The 21,560-nt window shown below is 37.5% G+C and overlaps 1 protein-coding gene across 1 annotated transcript in view; it reads left to right on the top strand.

Moving 5' to 3' along the window:
- Window positions 1-21,560, top strand: part of LOC121378375 (piwi-like protein 1) — a 197,766-nt gene that overhangs the window by 91,443 nt on the left and 84,763 nt on the right. Inside the window, exons 9-10 of the mRNA XM_041506516.1 lie at window positions 2,469-2,582; window positions 5,120-5,308. Of these exons, the coding sequence (XP_041362450.1) occupies window positions 2,469-2,582; window positions 5,120-5,308 (303 nt within the window). The remainder of the gene's footprint in view (window positions 1-2,468; window positions 2,583-5,119; window positions 5,309-21,560) is intronic.

Below are 21,560 nucleotides of genomic sequence, written 5' to 3' on the forward strand. Positions count from 1 at the left end.
CAACATCATTTCTTGGTTGGCTACAGCTCATCTTCGCTTAGGCTGAAAAAAAGTTTGTTTTGTTTAACGACACCACTGGAGCACATTGATTAATTAATCATTGGCTGTTGGATGTCAAACATTTGGTAATTCTGACTCGTAGTCATCAGAGGAAACCTGCTACATATTTCCTAATGCAGCAAGGGATCTTTTATATGCACTTTCTCACAGACAGGAAGGCACATACCACAGCCTTTGTCCGGTTGTTGTGCACTGGTTGGAACGAGAAAAAAACACCAATCAGCTGAATGGATCCACAGAGGTGGTTTGATCTCGCTTGGGCTGTCACAGTCATAATACTTTGATGAACTCAGGGCTCACCCAGGATTAAAAATACCTATAGCCAAAAATAAATGCCAAATGGGATTTTTATTAGCCATAATGAAAATGTTTTAGCCAAAATTGTTTTGTGTAGTACTGTATAGAGTATTTATATATGAATATGAAAATGCATCTTTTTCAGCTAATTATGTACAAACTGGAATACATCTGAATAACAAAATTATCCCCTGATCAAAATCAAAGACAGCAATGGGGTAGGGGCAGTTAATATATTACTTAGATTTTTCAGTGGGTGAGGGGAGATATGCAGAGCTGAAAGCCAATGCCCTATGCAAACACACCCCTATGGCATTAATAAATTTTGAGAGCCAATACTCTTCTTCTTTTTTTAAACAGAGCTCATTATTTCTGTAAAATAGCAATCTTTATTTTGGTTTGAACTGATTTTAATTCTATTTTAAAGTAACCCATCCATTCCACACCCCAACAATTTCGTAATTTGCGCCATTTTGTTGATTTTCATGTCATGTTAAATGCTTGTTGTTGATTTCAGCTTGTAAAATACGTAGCCTAAGAATGCTGACTTCACGTTATGACAACTATCCATTTAGGTCAAAAGGTTTTGATTAAAAAAGATAATGAATTCAAATTTACGGTCGTTTTAAAATCTAGCTAACTTTTGAGATGTCACCTCACTGTCAACAAATTTATATAATATTTTATCTAACAAATATCATGATTATTTTTAACTAATTGTATTCAGTGTACGTTTAACCACAATTTGTATACATACTGCATGTTCCTTTTCTGCGATCGTGAAGACAACTGAAATAAACAAACGAAACAGCAATTAAGTATTCATTGATGCGAACAACTATTTGGTGGTGGGTTTATCAAGATTTACTTACGTGTAATTGTATTGTTTAATGTCCGCAACAATGTCTACTGACACGTGCAACAGTCTCGGCTGACTGTCAAGCGTGAACTATATGCACACTGAGAACAGCTAAACGTTCGCGAACTATGTGGTTGGTTCCTGATGTGGACATTGGGTTTAATGTGAAGCGCATAAACCAGTTTAGTGGACATTTTGTTTTGCTCGGTCTAGCTGAACTCGGCCCTAGCCTACTTGTCTTTGGCCCTGAACTAGCATGTGTGTTGAAACTAACACACAATTTCAGTTCATTTTTATTACTTTGGTTCAAAGACTTTACAAAGTTAAAATAACACACTACAGATTTTTCAGACTTTTCTTTCATACATATTGCCGTTAAAATTAATAACTGTGATTATTAAAATAAGCAAACATTGTTACGCTGAATTCTTGATGACACCGCTTCTCATTACCAGTCGTGAGATTTCTGTTAATATTTGGTATTATTATTATATTTTAGGTGTCAGATAGATTATGTAACTGATTGTTCACATCGGAAGATAGAAAATAGCTTAGTCAAATTTTTTGCTCAGAACTGGATGGTTGTTGGTGTAGTTTGTGGCCTTTCACATGTCTTGTGCCCTTTGCCAATAGCCGCAATTCTGAAACATATCTGTCTGCATTGAACTCGTCAAAATCATGCACGGTGGACGCTGAGTGGATGGCAGCGTTAGGGTGGATATTTATATCGCCTGTCAGTCAAGTTATCAGTTTCGATACTTTTGAATTGCCTGTGACTGTCCGAGTGTCGTGAAGTTTTGTTTTTCATTTTACTTGTTTTATGATTTTCTTGGTTGCCCATTGGGCAACTGTTTGACAAAGAATGGTTGCCCGCAACATATTTTGGTTGTCCCGGTCATGGGTGCACCCCTGCCTTGTGTTAAAGGAAAAATGTAGTGGGTTTCCTCTCTAAAGTCTATATGTCAAAGTTACTAAATGTTTGACACCAAATAGCCAATAATAAATTGATGTGCTCTAGTGGTGTCAGTAAACTAAATAAATTTCTTCTATGGTACTAAAGTCATGTAAACTAATTTATTAATTATCCTAGTTTATGAAAACTACCAATTTAACTTCTGATGATTAGTTCAGTCGTTAATGTTTGTACAGCTGTAATCTACATGTAAGTTGGTTTGCTTTTTGAGGGTTGTTTTATTAATTTATAATTGTGATGTACATGTATTTCTAAACTATAATTGTTTATTTTCTACAGACTGGAAGTGTGGCCTGGCTACATTACTTCTATTACAGAACAAGAAGGGGGACTTATGCTCCTGTTGGATGCATCCCACAGGGTTCTTCGAACAGAGACTGTTCTCGATGTCATGTTAGTATTGAATGTAGATTTGTCAAACTCTTTTTATATGATTCACTTGTTTTTTAAATATTTTTCAGTTATATACATCAGTCTTATTAGTCCCTTAACAGTTTCATTTCCATCTGTCTATCTGACAGTCTGTCTGTCCGTCGATCTGTCCCACATATAGTTTTCTGGATGGTTTTTTCCACAATGACTCACGATACATCGCTAAAATAGCTGTATGGCTTGATGATGTTCTGTTACAAATCAAGTTTGACCATTGTTTGCTGAATTATGGCCCTTGAACTTGAAAATTTATTTTCCGTACTCTTTTTCAATACCTGAAGGTATTGAGATGAAATTTTGTGTATAGCTTTATCAAGTACTGTTACAGATCAAGTTTAACTTTCATGTTGATTTACCAGTTTTTCACAGTGTTATGGTCCTTGAACTTACGATATGAGAATTTTTTTTGTGCCTATAGTAGATGATATGTATTGCTTTAGCATGACTTTCAGAATGCTTGTTTTATTGTGCCTTGGCTGTGAGTTAATTGCTGATTCAGGGCTTGCAGTGTCATTTGCCACAGTCATCAATTGCGAAAAAAAAAAAAAATGGCGAAATAATTTTCGGTTTAATGAAAAAATTGCAAACAATTTTTTTCAGCTTGATTATTAACCAAACATTCCTTCAACCAGTTTTGTTTAATTGATCTGCCTCGCAGTGTGAATAAGCACCATTTGCATGTCCACGTGGCCAGTCTAACTATTCAATAGTCACTGCCAGCTGCTTGTCGTAAAGCTAGAAAACGCGATTAAATACTGTTTAAGACATGTTTAATTGTTGATAATAAATGTTTGATTACTAGCTACAACAAGTTTTACTTTTTATTAGTCATATATTGTCGTACCGGTTAATGTTTTGTGGTTGAGTTCATTTCCAAGAAGTTGTTGAGGAATACATATTGTTTCTCACTTATATACAATTATTATTAGTTAAAACTTTCTGTGTTTATAGATTTTATTTCAAATATATTTAATGGGGAAATTATACTAAAAGGCAAAAGTTATTGTGACATGGATTGTTTGGAGTAATAAATTTGTGAATGGATTTATGGATGTAAACCAGAGAAAATGTGCATGAAACAGCTCGAAGAAATGCCATTAAGCAGTTGTTGCAGTGATTGCATGCTTTGTGCAAGAAACATGGAATATTCGGGAGAGATCCTGTCCAATGTTCACCATAAAAGGCCAGACATTCAGTCGCAAATCATTGCCACTCTGTGCAGCCTTCAGAAGTCCAGAAGTCAGAAAAACACCATTAGTGAACTGTTTGATGCAATTTCATCATGCCAAGCCTCTGTGAAAATGACAGATGGCGAGTCATAGGGATGCTTGAATCTGGGACCTTGCAGCGTGACGTTGCACATCAATTAAACATCCACAGAAACACCATATGGCACTTATGGCAACGATATCAACAAAACAACCAGGTCAAGGACTGTCCTGTAGCGGCCGACCACCCATGACAACCCCTCGCCAAGACACATGGATCCGAACCATGCATCTGCGAAACAGGTTCCAACCAGCAACCCTCACAGCCCGTACCATCCCTGGAATGGCATTCCCAGGAACTTTCTCCAGCGTTTAATGGCCTGAATATGAATAAATATTCACGAATACCAATAATAACAGTGAATCTACCAATACTGTACCACTGACTTGCTGAATGAAGCAACCCACCAGTGAACAAAAGTCAAAAATAGCATGTCGGTCAACACTGATAGACAAGTACATGTAATTCCCACTATATGGTGTTGTGAAATGTTATTAACAGTTATTTAATAAGTTAAAACTTTAGATTGGTATTTGTGGCATGTACTGAACTGTGAACATTAATATTAAATGTTGTTCAAACTGAAAACCAATTGGTTTTTTCTTCATGTCATTCTAAGTGAATAAGCACTAAGGGACTGATAAGAGAATACTCAATGAACTACGTACTGTTTATATTTCACGTGTTGTCCTTCCCAAGCCTTTGGCGAGGAAAAGACAACAACATTTCACAAGTGCAAGATAAACAGTATTGCCATGTAGCGAATTGGGTATTCTATTTATTATCCATTTTCAATATTTATCATTTTATGGAAGATTTTCGAAGATACTGTTGTTGAAAATAAGTGAGAACAAGAGACACCATTGCGTCATAGCTGTGACGTACATATTGCTGATGACATAAGTTAGTTGTTGATATGACTTCCATCATGGAAACTAATCTTAAGCATAATTAACCACCTATAGTAAACAGTGTAATCACAGTTCCACGAGCTTTGCAAGTTCTGCCTTACGTGTAGCGTGTAAGGTTTCTCCATAGAGCGCACATTTCTATGTCATTCACGGGAAATTCATATAGATGTACACGTACAATATTCGATTGCTCAACCTCTCTAATACTAAAATTGTGTCCCAGATACATATATTAATATCAGTTCTATCAGACATATTACATTTTACTTATCTCTTATACATATATCTGAGTGTTTGTTCTTTTTGTGTATTTTCCAGGCATCAGGTTGTGGAACGTAATATCAAAGGATTCCAAGATGAGATCTCCAAAAAGGTGATTGGCTGCATCGTCCTGACCCGGTACAACAACAAAACATACCGTGTGGATGATATCAAATGGGACATGAACCCAACTCACAAATTTAGCACTGGGTCTTCAGAGGAAGTGTCCTTTATTGACTATTACAAGTGAGATTTATAATGCTTTCGTTTTCCATAGTTAAAGAATGATTTGTTTTATTCATACCTAGATGATTGTAAAAAGGAATAATAGACCATCTTTATAATTAATGGGTTTCTCAATCTTTTTTTCTTCTTCTTTTTTGTTGGTGGCTTATGTAAATTCCTGCATGTCAAGTAATCATATTCTGGCAGTCAAGTCACATCCACTTATGGCGAGACAGTCTTCAGGATTTTTTATCAATTCTGGTAATCAATTTTTTCTATTGTAATATGTGTACATTGACATACACGGTACTTGGGATTGGCATCTTTCCAACAAAGAATGCTTATAATAATAATAATAATATACTCTTTTAATTGGGCCCGTTGGGCTATTTATCTCATTCCAGCCAGTGCACCATAACTGTGGCTGTGGTATGTGCTATCCTATCTATGAGATGATGGATATAAAAATCTGTTGCTACTAATGGAAAAAAATGTAGCAGGTTTCCTGTCTAAGACTACATGTATACGTCAGAATTAACAAAAGTTTCATGTCCATAGCCGATGATTAATAAATAAATGTGCTCTAATGGTGTTGTTAAACAAAACAAACTTTAACTTTTAATTGGTGCAATGTTTAAAAAATTTTTTAGCACCACTATGACATACATCAGCGGAGCTTTTCTGATACCAATTTGGCAGGTGTCCGTCCATCCATCCATCCATCCGTCCATCCGTCCCTCCCTACATCCATCCATCAACTTTTCTTTTGAAGTCTGTCTTCTACAGTTTTGATTGCATTGTTCTGAAACTTCGTACAATGATCCTCTCAGACAACCTTAACAAACTAATATTGAAGAATTTTTGTTTTTTAATTAAATGTTTTTAAAATTTAAAATGAAAATTTGAAGCATGTTTTCTCGTAGAGTTTAGATCAGATAGTTCTGAAACGTGGTACACTCCAATTCTGTGGGGCAGTCTTCACAAACTAGTAAATAGATATTTTGTACATTTTGAATAAGTGAAGTTTTATTAAATTTAAATATTTTACCTGTAAATAGAAATTTAACATGATTGAAGTTTTGATTGGACTGTTCTGAAACTTAGTGTAAGTTTTCTTAGAGACAGTCTTATAATTTAACAGAGAGATATTTTGGACATTTTTAATTTTCGAATTTGTATTGAAAATTTAGAAGTCTTATATTCTCAAGTTTTGGTCGGATAGTACTGAATCTTGGTTCAATGAATCCTTGACTAAGGCAGTCTTCACAACCTAACAACCTAGTTTTTTTAACAGAATTTTTGGGAAATTTTTAATTTGTGAATTAAAAAATTAAAGATCTTAAATAAAAAAATAAATAATTTGAGTCTCTCATTCCTAGAGTTTTGATGAAAGAGTTCTGAAATTTGTCAGGGATTCAAGAAATCCCATCGCCCGACACCCGTGCCAAGTGGAATTTTCATGCTGGGCAAGTAATTATGTTAACTGCATATGCCCAATGACAAGTGACTAATTAACACCTAAAACTGTTTTTGTTTTTTTGGGTGGGTTTTTTTGGTTACAAATCTCAGTAAAACCTTTGGAAAGAGTTCCGATCATTCCACTGAATGCTCGACTGAATTCGTACAAGTAATCAGTTCGATGATCTTCAAACTAGGAAATAGCGTCCACTACGCTTTACAGCTTATGTATAGGGGAATGTCTGAGTAACTCTCCATTCCTGAAAAATAATGGAGACGTAGAGAGATACGAGGATATTCCCCTACTTAAAATACACCACTGAGTAATAATTTTATGTGAATATATGTTAGTATGGAAATTAACACCAATGATTCTGGTGGGTTAATTAAGTAGGGTTTCATCTCTCCATTACTGAAAAATAATGGAGCGTTGAGACAATTCTGTGACTTCGCAGGTGTATTTTAAATAAAAATAAAATATACATGCTTTGTGAATGCAATCAAAATGTCATATTCAAATTATATTAGACGTTAACGCGGTGGACTCTGGAATCTACTCTTTGCAAATGAACGGGGGCGTAAAGCATGTTTATAATATCCGAGTTCACTTGAACAAAGCATAAATATTATGAACTATATTCTTATAAACGTTGGAAGATATTTTAGTTTAGATATCATAAACCTTGTAGCAGAACATACTTAATGTTTTTCAGTACTTTGCAAATGTAAATCTATGTCCGTGTAAAATGAATGGGTAAGGTGAAGTTAGATTTCATTAGCCCTACGTTATAATCGTGACAAGTTAGATTTCATTAGCCCTACGCCATAATCATGATGGTGCCATGCCCTCTAAGCATACATGAATATATTAATTTTTTCTGCATTATTAATAGCTTTAACAAATAAATTATGCTTAATAAATCAAAAATACACGGCTGCAATCGATGTACACCCCCTCACCTTCTGTTGTTTACCAATCATGCACTATTTAAAAACATTAACAGAGCTCATGTTTACTTTGAGCCCAGCCACGGCTGTTTGTGCGAGACTTTTCTCAGCTATGAACAGGGTAAAAACATCCCAGAAAAGTGTTTTGGGGCAGAGAATGTTAAATAATATACTGGGCCAAAATCCATAAACATTTTTCAACCAATGTCAGCCATAAAAGAATGTCTCACAAGTGGAAAGGGTTCTCGCCACATCCATGGCCACTAATACATACATCGACACAATAATTATATTGAGATGAATAAGTGGACACTACCAAACAAAAAAAGTAAAGTTTGTTTTATTTAACGACGCCGCTAGAGCACATTGATTTTTTATCTTATCATCGGCTATTGGACGTCAAACATATGGTCATTCTGACACTGTTTTTAGAGGAAACCCGCTGTCGCCACATAGGCTACTCTTTTTACGACAGGCAGCAAGGGATCTTTTATTTGCGCTTCCCACAGGCAGGATAGCACAAACCATGGCCTTTGTTGAACCAGTTATGGATCACTGGTCGGTGCAAGTGGTTTACACCTACCCATTGAGCCTTGCAGAGCACTCACTCGGGGTTTGGAGTCGGTATCTCGATTAAAAATCCCATGCCTCGACTGGGATCTGAACCCAGTACCTACCAGCCTGTAGACCGATGGCCTGCCACGGCGCCACAGAGGCCAGTACACTACCAAACAAATAACAAATTTTAAATCAACAAATGGACACCAATTAAAAAATAAAGTTTAAATCAACAGATAGAGAAGACAGTTGATACTACTGGACAGACATACATTTAGTACTTCCTGAGTAAGTGTTGTAACCTATTGGCAAAATTATTTATTTGTGTAATTAAACCAATTACTTTCAAGATTATTACACTATTAAGCACTATATTAAACTATACTACTCAAAAGAATTTAAGGGTCAGACGATATTTTCGACATTATTTTCTGAATGTCAATTATATTAGCTAGACCATAATGTCACGCATGGTATTGTTCCATTTTGACGAAAGTGGGTCTAAGCAACCCATAAATGAATTAAAATCCACTGTCATTGACACTGTTGACTAGTTCTAATGGCGAAAACATGCTTACATTTGCACGTAAATTAGGGCGAAAGCGAAAGGTCTGGTAAGTGCCCATAACTTGCTTTTTCACAAAGCGCTTCATTTGCACGCTTTGCACGTGTATTCCATGTTCCCAATGCTGAATTTCCGTATAATTGGAGCTTGCGTTCGTGTACGGTGCACACTCCAAATTCGACAATGGTACGACGTCAACTGACTATCGAAGATCGAGGAAGGGCTATTGCTTGGCTTCAGGATGGCTTCTGAGACTTGGTGTCAGTCAGAGTGTCGTTGGCCGACTGTGGCAACGGTACCAAGCAACGAATTCTGTTCGAAATCGTCCACGTTCGGGAAGACCCCGAAGCACTACAAATAGAGAGGACCGCTACATCACCAATATGGCTCTACGTCAACGCACAACCACTGCACGCTGATTACGTGACAATCTGCGGACTGCGACTGGAACTCGAGTGTCTGATCAAACCATACGCAATCGTCTGAGAGCCAATAATCTACGCTGCCGTCACCAGGCTGTTCGACCACCACTCCTACCACGTCGCAGAACGGCCAGACGTCACTGGTGCACACTTCATCTGCGGTGGCAACGTGTTCAGTGGGGTCCAGGTTTAGTCTCCAGTTCAACGACGGTCGGGTTCGTGTCTACAGACGTCCTGGGGAGCGCTTCGCTGACGTTAACGTTAGACAACGTCACCGGTTCGGTGGTGGCAGCGTCATGGTGTGGGGCGGCATCTCTATCCACCACAGGACCCCCCTCTATGTGGTGGATGGCAATCTGAATGGAATCCGCTATTTGAATGAGATTATCCGGCCGTTGGTTCTCCCAGGCCTTCAGCAGATTGGCGGCGGGGCAATTCTGCAGGATGACAATGGCGCACCCCACCGCGCCAGGGTGGTAACGGACTTTCTCAGACAACAAGGTATCGCCAGGATGGATTGGCCAGCATATTCGCCTGACTTGGCCCCAATAGAGAACGCCTGGGACGAATTAGGCAGGAGAGTTCGGGATAACCATGCCCCTCCGGCCAACCTTCATGATCTGGGTCAACTTCTTATGGCAGAGTGGCAGGCCATTCCCCAAGAGTTCTTCAGACATCTGATCAACAGCATGAGGCAACGATGTGTCGAGTGTATTCGTGCCAGGGGTGGATTCACACACTATTAAACGAATGTTCTAATGTGTAAAATCCATGTTTGACAACCTTCAACTTTGACAGCATGTCATGTGACTTTCTTGTATACAGTGACGTTTATTTGTGTTTTTTTGTAAATATGGAACAATAAATTAAACTTTTGGTGTAGTTTACATCATCAATCTAATACACTCTGAAACTTATTTGGTTATAAATTTTTGACCCTTAAATTCTTTTGAGTAGTATAAATAGAAGTAACACAATTGGTTACCTAAAGAAGTATGGGCAAGTGGAAAAATATATGGGGCAAGTGAATATCTGAGTGGCACTTTCCCTGTGGCAAGTAATTGTTTTGAAAAATTTTGAACCCCTGCTTGTTACTATGATTCACTGGGGCAGACTTCACAAACTAATTATAATTTAGGAAATTTTTAAACGACATTTTTGAGTTTGCTGCAATTTTTAAGGTATTATCGACCAACAGAGACGTTTTAACGATTGTAATTAGATATGGAATATATTTTTCTGCATGAAATATTAAACGTGTTTCTGATCGTTCTAATATTTGTACTAAGCAGGGGTGGGGAAAAGCCCTTTTTTGCCGGTCTCGGACCGATTCACAATCTTTGAGACCGAAATAATTTTTTGAAAACATGTGTTTGCCGGTCCCACTTTTATTATTTTTTCGGTCCGAAGCGTCTGTCCATTTTTATTATTGGAAACAACTTTAATTTGTTATTGATGTTTCTGCAACTCATTACTTACCTACTTCACCAACAGGTGTTTATTTTGAGTCGTGATATATTTAAACCGGTCACACGTTTAATACAAATCAATCGGTCATGTTTTGTTTTCTATCAATGACCGGAAATAGAAACGTTGAACACGGTGAATGAGCTTTTTGTGTCACTTCTCAGTTTGTTCCTGCACAGGTGTCAATCGGTACACAATTACAATAGGTTTAATTAAGTCGGCCAGTAATCTTTAATAGCACTGTGATATGAAGCAAGCGCGTAATAACAAAATAACTACATCAATGCAGGGCTCGAAATGCAGTGTTAGTACATGCACCGGTGCATGCTGATTTTTGCGTGTGCATGTAACTTTTAAAACTGGGTGCACGCGGTGCATGCTAATATTTTTCAAGTACTGTGTATTGCATATACTAGTATCCTGTTGTCTACCACATTCAGACTCAAGTTGTTGAATTTTGCGTATGCATTTCGTAATCTGTTTGCCACATGAAAACGATAACTTTTATCTTATGGGCGTATCCATTTTGTATCCACAATGGCGCCCTTTCGGTCATTTCCGTGAAATATATTTGCGAAAATTGCCGGCAATATCTCGTTTATATCCGTGAATGGTATTAGGGAAGGTGGTCGAGACCAACTTTGGGGTATCGACGCGCATAACACAGTTGTTGTCGTCACTGACAGATTGAACTCCGCCAGATCTGTGATCAATACAAAGTACTGTAACTGCCTTGAAAATTTTCGACCTCAAATATGGGCACTTGATCAGATGATTGCGAACGTGCAGGTGCGTTACTCGTGTAGTTGACTCCAAGTCAACCAGTGATTATTTCAGTCGCAACTTCTCGTCGAATTCCATAGGCTAATTTATATTATACAAACAGATCTTATCCAGTTAAAAAAGTTGATAACTTGCTTAATACAAAACACAAATATTCGTACGTTTTTGTAATAGGCCTATTATAGATTTCTGTAAGGCGTTTACGTTGGGTGAAATTTTCAAATTTGATCAAGAATCAGTAATAAACTCAGTTCCCCTTGGAAAAATACCCCCCCCCCCCCCCTCCCGACAGTGACTGTGATCCAGCATGGATGTCAGACAGTGATACTGATAGTGACAGTTAAATTAAAAAGAAAATGACAATCAACACTGTAATCAAGGTAATTAAAATAATATTTTCCTCATTGTTAACAGGATTTACCTTATTTTGGGTGAATGCAGAATTTTAATGGTGCATGTAACTTTTTTTTCAGCATGCACCTGGTGCATGTAGATTTTTTTTTTCATTTCTAGCCCTGCAATGGGATTAGCACCAAAAAGCACAATGAACAGTCGGTCACAACCGGTCACGAGATTAAAGGTTTACTTATTAGCGATGATGCCATTTATTGGTGATAATGAAGGAAGGACGTATGCTTTAATTAAAACAAAGACCTAGAGTTCATCTTTAATCAAAGGGGATACTATTTTTGCGAATATGAATACGCTGCAGGTATGCCTATACTTGTCAACAAAAACAACAACTTTAAGTTTAACGTATATATACTGTTTTGCTGGGAAAAGCAGATGCTTGCGATTTATATTGAGATATCAATATGTCATTGCTTACGTGGGTAAATAAGAGTAAAAAACGAAAACAAGACGAGGTAGATACAGACGACATGGAGGTTATGGACACAGTTTCTTCCCCAGCTAAGAAGAAAGTTAAAGTGCGATGTTTTCAGTCGACGTGGTTGAAGCAATTTTAAGTGGCTAATCTGTAATGATGGAGGTCTTATGCAGTGTACCACATGCACGTTGCATAAAATGAAGAACAGTTTCGTCAACCCTGGATCCAAAAACTACAAGATGTCAGCTTTAACAGACCATGTCAAATCAAGAGACCACTTGACTGCTGAAGGGTTACAAACAATCAAATCGCAAAAACCAATTGAGAGTATCGGGATAAAATCAACAGAAATAGCAGACGACACCATGACAACACTGATACGAAATAGTTACCTGTTGACATTTGAGGATTTACCGCTAGAAAAGTATTAATCACTGAATCGGAACTCCTGACTTCCTGGCAGCATAATAACAACATCCATGTATCAAGACCGGCAGACTGCAACCGACTTGATCACCATTGCATCAGATATCATCAGGGAATCCATTATCGAAGGTAATTATAGTTTGTTATTTGATATTCTTCATCATGAAATATTCTCCATGCATATTAATCAATATATATATATACTAACCAGTATATTAAAATATCCCACTTTTTGGCACCTTCCTACACCACTGTAATTTGATATTATTATTATTATTATTATTATTATTTTAAAATTAAACCATACATATTTTCTCTTTTGTTAGATCTGAAATCTAGTAAAGCAATCGGAATAATGATCAACGAAAGCACAGATTTGGGAACTGAAAAGCACTGTATAATATATGCAACGTACGTGAAGGAGGGATCGACGTGTGTTGCGGTATGTTCAGCTGCTCAAGTTGACATTGTGTGATGCAGTTTCGTTAACTGCAAAGATAGTCAGTTTTTTCCAAGGAAATGAAATTGACATGTAAAAAGTATTTGGGTTTGAATCAGATGGAGCAGCAGTGATGTTGGGGAAAGAGGGCGGCGTAGCGTCATTGTTAAAAGTGTATTCGCCGTATATCTCGTGGAAATGCATTGTGTTGCACACCGGTTGGCACTAGCTGTTGTTGATAGTGCAAAAGTGGTAAAAGAAATTAAATGGATGGAAAGCATTCTTTCCATGTTGTGTGGATTTTTTAGACGTTCACCAAAACGGTTGATGCAGTTAGCAATGTGGCAAGACTTTCTCCACGACCCCAAAATCAAGCCTAATCGTCCGATGGCTCTCTGTGATGAATGCCCTGACCAATGTTCGCTGTACTTTACCATCTCTCCTAAAAATGTTGGAAGAAGACAGAGACAATGACGTCACCGCTGAAATGCTGTTCTTTAAACTATCATCCTACAAATTCGTTTATCTCCTTCACCTTTGTTGTGACATCTTCTACCAGATCACACAGCTAAGCAAGTTTCTACAGCGACGTGATTTGGTTTACGCCGAGATAAACCCTGCAGTGACATCAGTTGTTGACACATTCCATATGTGGTACCTGAGCGACGATGCCATGGGAGTTCCACTGCTGAGGGAATTTATATCAAACGTTGACTGTAGTGAGCCGGTTTTTGCCGGGATTAGTTTAACAACGTCCAAGCAAGATGCAGGCCTGTTGAAACTTCAGCAAAACATTGCCAACGTCATGACAACGAATTTTACATCAAGATTTCCTGACATGGAATTGCGCGATTCCATGAGCATACTTGACCCACAGAATTTGCCATTGTCTGATGCGCATTTCTATCGAGGGAGACGACATAGAGCAGTTTGATCCAGCACCAAGCTGTCCCGATGAAAATGTCGTCGCAGTCGACAGTTGTATGGGGAATTGTTGGGTCGCGTCGCCAACGGGCCTTTGTAAAATAGTACTTCCGTACATGAACGCTGAGAGACTTTACATGACATTTACATAAAGAGTACAGTGCTACATGTATTTATTCTTGACTGTTCAATGTGTTTTTCTTTATTATACAAGTAAATTGCTATTTTGATAATTGAAAATGTCTTGGTGTTTTTTGTCATGTTTATTATGAATGAGATGGGTATATAATATGTTATGGGAAGCAAAATGGTTTACACCGGTTGACATATACAGTAGCTCAAGTTAAAGGTGAACCAATCAGTGTCGACGTTATTAATCGTTCAGTTGGCAACTTCTATGAATAGTATCATTGAATTAGGTGTCAAGTTGGTTGTTGAACGACGCTTATCAGGACGCGTCAATAAAACAATATAGTAAGGAACCATAGCATAATATGAAATGGATTAATATCTTCCTTATTATGTTAGAAACATCATTTAATGTACAGATAAGTAGGTGTTTTAATGTACGTTGAGGGATTGGGTGTACGTGCAGTCGGATATTTTACAAGCAGTAAAGTCCCGTAAAACGATAATAAACGATAAATTCATCAAGTAGGCCTATAAAATAGTTTAAAATTTTTTTTAACCCATGGGAATGGGGGGGGGGGGGGGGATAGGCTACTAATTGTCATAGGTGGGACCGATTGGCAATTTTTATTTTCCCCACCCCTGGTACTATGTTAAATTTAATTTTATTTCCTAAAATGTATTTTTTCGTACGTACGAAATTATTTGAAGACAAAATCCAGTTTGGGCTTCTTATAAATATCAAGACGACCAAAAACACATTGAATATACAGACACTGATATTCTAAACAAGAAAATATATTTAATATGTAAGTTTAATCGTAGAAATATTTTATTAGTCTGAAAAATCTTACAATGCAGCAAACTCAGGAATGTCCCTTTAATTGCTGAATTGTTATTTATTTTATAAATTTTAAATAGAAATGTATCATTGAAAATTTAAAAGTCATCTTCTAGAGGTTTGATTGGATGGTTCTGAGATATAAGTATTAGGGGCAATCTTCACAAACTAATAGAGGGTTATTTTGGAAATTCTTAATTTTTAGTAAAGTTAAAAATGTTAAATAGAAATTTAGCATTGAAAATTTATATATTTTTCTTCTAAAATTAAATAGATCTAAAACTTGGTGCCATACTATGATTCTCTGGGGCAGCGTTCACAAAATAATAGGGATATTATGGGATTTTTATAAACAAAAATCAAATTTAAATAAATATTTAACATTAATTGGTATTTACAAATTAATTGTTATCTACTACTGACAAAATAGAAAATTAATTAGCACAGCTCTATAGGCTGATGGGCTTCTTGTTTAAATATAAATTCTTAAAATAAATGATTTACCTTGGTTCAGAGTTGTTTTGTGATCTGCTCTACCTATATAGTTGAATGGGTAGTACAGGACTTATGTTTTTGCCAGTCATAACGGTTAAATTGATATGAAATTGGAAGTTTATCATTCATTGTAAATAAAAAGAAATGAAGTAGAAAATACCTGTGTATAACTGTTTTATTATACTTTGGATAAAAGATAATAAAAAGGAAAGGGATTTCTGTTTAACACCACCTCAGCACATTTTAAACTTCAGATAGGTAGGTAACTAGTTTAACGTGCTCATATACCACTAGGGTTTCGAACACGCCTGTTTCGGGCTTAGCCTCTGACATCGCCAGTGACTAAATCCGGGACAGAAAGTTGGGGGGTGGGGGTGGGGGTTAAGTTTGAAGTGTACGAAATTTGGAATAAAAAATATAGAAGTTAGGTCAGAGACCTAATTCCAGAAAGGGATAGCTGATCCATTCTAATTATGTCTGGCAAAAACATTTTAGTTCAAAAATAAAATTAAGAGTGCTCATTCAAAAAGGTTTTAAGGTGATTTGAGCAATTTAGATGGGCTATCAAAAATAAAGTGTCGCACTATTTATAAAAAACTAAACATAAAATTTTCAATTACAGCCAAAATTATTAAAAGTCCAACTAAGCCCTTACCTAGAGGCTACATTCTTGGAGGTTGGCCTACGGTGAACTGATGAGCGGAGAACTGGCAAAGGTGGGGATGAAGTGCTTCCATCTCTGGTTAGCGAGAATGGTGATAACACTCCGGTAGTCATTGCAAAAAAGGGTCTTGACGATCCTGTGGATGATGTGGCTATCCATCTCTAACCAGGACCGCTTGTCAGTAGACTCCTTCTCGGCGCTGAGTTAGTACCAACCCCGTTTTGCCGACTGTTGACTTGGTGTGTAGCTCATAAGCACTTCCATCAGGCAGTTGTTGTAGCTCTGGTTCCGCTAGTCTGCCCATCAGAGGTGTCCCCCTGCACAAACTTCAGGAAGCCGGACCTGATTTTCCTGTTCTGAACTTTCCAGATGGCTTCCGAGTTGGAGGGGGATGGTGCTGGTGTAGGTGGAGGCCTTGCATTGTCAGGCTGGTCGCTCGGCTGAGCGACGGCCTTCCTCTTTGCAATGGCTCCTGCCCAGACCGCCACCTTCCGAACTGGCAAGACTGGTGACAGTGGCCAGTTACGTGTAGGCAGTAGCGTAGAGGGAAATGGAAAAAAAGAGAAGAAATAAATGTTTTATTTAACAACGCATTCAACACATTTTATTTACGGTTATAGTGTCAGGCATATGGTTAAGGACCACAAAGATTTTGAGAGGAAACCCGCTGTTGCCACTACATGGGCTACTCTTTCCGATTAGCAGCAAGAGATCTTTTATTTGCACTTCCCACAGGCAGGATAACACAAACCATGGCCTTTGTTGAACCAGTTATGGATCACTGGTTGGTGTAAGTGGTTTACCCATTGAGCCTTGCGGAGCACTCACTCAGTGTTTGGAGTTGGTATCAGGATTAAAATTCCCATGCCTCGACTGGGATCTGAACTCAGTACCTACCAGCCTGTAGACCGATGGCCTAACCACGACGCCACCGAGGCCAGTAGGGAGATGGAGGTCCGTCTGTGGGCGTCTCGCACATTGGTGCATTGAGAGCATCCCTCGGTTTTGACAGTGGGTCTGGTTGAGCTGGTCCTTTTGTCTTGGGTCGAGTCAGGGGCAGCACGCAAAAGGGACTGCTGCTAGTGGTTGAGCCAACAGTTTTCAATTTCCTTCATGGCCACCGTCTACTTTCATTATAAAATACTACCTATACTACCGAGATATTTACAATTTACGGTAGTCACAATGATGTCACAATATTTGGTGGTGTTTGAAGCACGTCATAGTTTCTTAGACTATTATATTATATACTGATGCAATTTAATCACACTGATGAAAATAAAATATGTTAAAATAGAGAATAACTAGTTAATGATGTCAAATATCTGCTTTATCTTGTGAAGGTAAGAATGGGAAATTCCTTGAGGCTCTGTCAAGTGGAATTTCTCATTCAGCCTGAACAGAATAAAGCAGATATCTATTTTCAGCCACATTGTATGATGACCTAGAGGTCAAATGAGCCATTTTGTAATGTAGCTATGCGTGTGACATCACATCAGTGACTTCAAAAGTCATATCCAGCTAGTAGCAAGATATGACTTTGCTTTATCCGTCATCATATTCTGTCTATAGAGACAGTGGTTGCAGGATAATACATTATAGATGGTGTCATGAAAATGTCTCTCACCACTGTTTCAAGCCATTCGAAATAAGTCAGCTGATTACGGATTCTCCGTGGTGTTTGACACATGTATAGATTCTTTTAGACAAAATTGGGTCTATTAATAGCAAACATGGTGGCATTCTAGAGACTGTACGTACCTAGTGTCGGACAAAATGACCGCTAATATTAACTTTGTGAATGTCAAAGCATGCCAATACATAGCCTCATCTGGCTCACGCAACGGTATCTGTGCAGCTACCATTAGATTGATTTAGTTTAAAACCCATTTTGCCTGTCACAAGAGAATGTACCATGTATTACAAACATGCACCATAGTGCACAAGATCTTGTGCCACTGTTGCAGGAAAATCATGTTCTCGTTACTACAGGTTGTGCATTTGGGATATTTTTTTTGACTTGCCATTTGGGCGAGTCATGTCAGCACTTTGACTTGCCCGTGCAGTTTTTGAGTATTGGATTTGGCATTTTAAGATAAGTTTCAATGGACATACGCATCTTGGTTTTAGAGTATATCACTAAATTGGCTGTAATGTAGCAAACCTTCCAGCATGAGCGTCAAGAACTATTTCATCAGCCATAAATGTTGGCAAAGTCACTCATTTCATGCAGCACTTTTGAATGCAATTTATGCAATGCTATAAAAACAACGGTGGAGATATTTTCAACATCTCACTCGAATCAAACTGCTGGCCTTGCCAGGAGTAGGACCTGAGGGAGACATGTCTGAATGTTCAATGGATATAGGCATGTAAAACAAGTTTGAGACAGAATTTTTAACAACCACATAGTGTGTTTGTTTCAATTGTGCTCGATTGGTATGCTTCTAATTATAGTTCCCACTGAATTCCAATCACCCAATTAATCACTCTCAATGTGACTGCATGCTGGTAAACAAAATCAGCCGAAGTGTTCCAAATACTTTTTATTTTAATAGACTGGTTGGCCCACCAAATTTCCCCCAAAACACATGCATTTTTTGGCTGCTTATTATGCATACTGGAGAATCAGTAAATTGAATTATTATCAAAACTAACTTTTTGGTTGTTTTACAAACATTACATTTTGGACACTGAAATAATACACTGTTATGAAAGTGCAAATTTTTTGGTCGCCAAGCGGGCAACTCACAATAAGGTTTTCATTCGCCTGATGTTGTTTTCACTCGCCTGTGGCGACCATAAAATGCAAACCCTGTTATGAATAGCATTTTACAGAATTTCTAATTTCCAACAATCGAAACTGATGTTAATACATTTTGGTTAAATTATATCGAGGTTATAAAACGTTTTTGTATTTATTCTCATTTGATTATCGTTGCCCATTAACCTTTTCATTTGTATATGAACTACTAAAGAAAATTGTTTGTGTAAACATTAAAACCACACAAGCAATATATTGGTTATCTGAAAAATTCTGATTTTATGTCCTGCTATTATCATGTTTAAAAAAAACATATTTTGTGCACATCAATCAAAAGGATACTTTGCAAAATTATCAGTCTATCAAACAGAGGATACCTGTTTAGTCCTATTTGGCACTTGCCATGAGCACAATTCTTAATTGTTACATTTTGGTTTTACCAAAATGGTAAAAGCATATGTATAAGGTAACTAAAGCTCACATAGAGAACTAAAGTGAAAAAGATAAAATGATGAATCCAGTGGAATAGAGAGATAATTATATTAATCTCTGTTCACTTTGCTTTATATATTCATTCCATAGTGTGTCATCCTGCTGTACATATGAAAGTAATAGTTTTATAATTGCTTCGAAGCCAACATTAATCGTACAGTAATGATAGGAGTCATTAACTTTGTCAAAATGTCAACTAAAAAAAATAAAATCTGCAAAAAAATCAGCTTTTTAGCAATTATTGTGAAAAGTGTTGTTGTTTGGAGGGGGTGTCTCTGTTTTTTGTACAAGGGTGGTAAAGCACTCGCTTGATGCATGGTCTGTTTGGGATCAATCCCCATCATTGGGCTATTTCTCATTCTTACCAGTGCACCACGACTGGTGTATCAAAGGCCGTGGTATATGCTATCCTGTCTGGTATGGTGCATATAAAAGATCCCTTGCTACTAATGGAAAGATGTAGCGGGTTTCCTCTCTAAGACTATGTCAAAATTACCAAATGTTTGACATCCAATAGTCGATGATTAATAAATCAATGTGTTCTAGTGGTGTTGTTAAACAAAACTAAAGTTTTTTGTACAGCATACCACAACAAGAATAAATACCTGAAGAAAACAGTTTGTACACAAATAATCGTGCATTTCATTTGAAGAACTCGTACTGAGGAAGGCTGCTTGGGCAATCTTTAATCACTTGTTTTCAAAACAAAAGACCAACATGGAACTAAATCACCTCAGTGGATCCATTCAACTGATTAGGTTTTTCTTGTTCCAACCAGTGCACATCAGCTGGTCAAAGGCTGTTATGTGATTTCCTCTCTGTGGGAAAGTGCATATAAAGGATTCTTTGCTTTCCTCGTGTCACAATTACCAAATGTTTAACATCCAGTAGCTGATGATTCATTAAAATAATGTGCTCTAGTGGTGTTATAAACAAAACAAACTTTTAACTTTTTGTTTTTTTTAATATGGCACTGATGTGATCGGACATGGTCACTGGGTTACTTTCAGAGATACATGCTTACAAGTACACCAAGGCCCCAGTGATCTTGGCGCTAAGATCACCTAATTCATACATGTGATTTTAGCACTAAGATCACGTCATAAAACAGGGCCCTGGCCCTCATATGAACGATAATGTTCGGTCTGGCCTAGGTAACATATAAGGAAACAATGTTGATAGAGTTACTTTTCACCTTTCCAGATATGCAATTATTGTTTAGATAAACATGGATGCAGTAATTTCCACAGTACTGAATGGCCAAATCAAGAAAACAGCCGATGTTTTTTAAAAAACCTTTGTCAGCGCCCAGCTCTCACACAGTTGCTAATGTATTACGGGAAATATTCCTACAAGTACCACTAAACAGTCCAGAATAGGAAAGACAAAGAACGATCTATCTATTTAGTTATAAAGGTCCTAGAAACAATGGTCTTGTAAGCAGTTTCACCTGTGCCATGTCTGAAATCATCTGTACAGCAATTATTGTAATCTCAAATATTGTGTACCCAAATGGTAGCAGGTTAAACTGAACACTGACGAATGTAGTATACTTGTAATACTGCCCCCCCCCATCCACCAGCAATAAGAAGGTCTACAGTCACGAAGGTCCATGCACACCTTTTGTTTCCCACCAATTATATATTTACCTGTCGTGTAAAAGACTCATACAGTGTGGTGGCCCCTCCCATGGGCAGTGGTTGCAAAACAAGGCGTCGCATGCGATGTTTACTAACCTCATTTCCGACGTCTATTTTCGTCACAGTTCCAGTTCATATTTTCTTGGTTCTTGTCTGAATGTATAGCTCAGCTTCTATGGGTTAATTTCTTCAGGAAAACTTTGAGTTTCCCACAAATACAGCGTCCATTACTGCTCATTGCTGTGGCGATTACATTTGGAAACGGAACTACGATTAATACTATTTTACTATTGCCACATGCTGTAAAACTGATGATTGACCCATGTACAATACTATTGGCAAATGCTAGACTGGATTATGCGCTTCACAGTAAACCAAATGGTCACATTGCGAACCAATCAAATACTTCGCAAACATTAGCGACACGTT

This window comes from Gigantopelta aegis, chromosome 8 (genome assembly GCF_016097555.1).
Source record: "Gigantopelta aegis isolate Gae_Host chromosome 8, Gae_host_genome, whole genome shotgun sequence".
Lineage (NCBI taxonomy): Eukaryota > Metazoa > Mollusca > Gastropoda > Neomphalida > Peltospiridae > Gigantopelta > Gigantopelta aegis.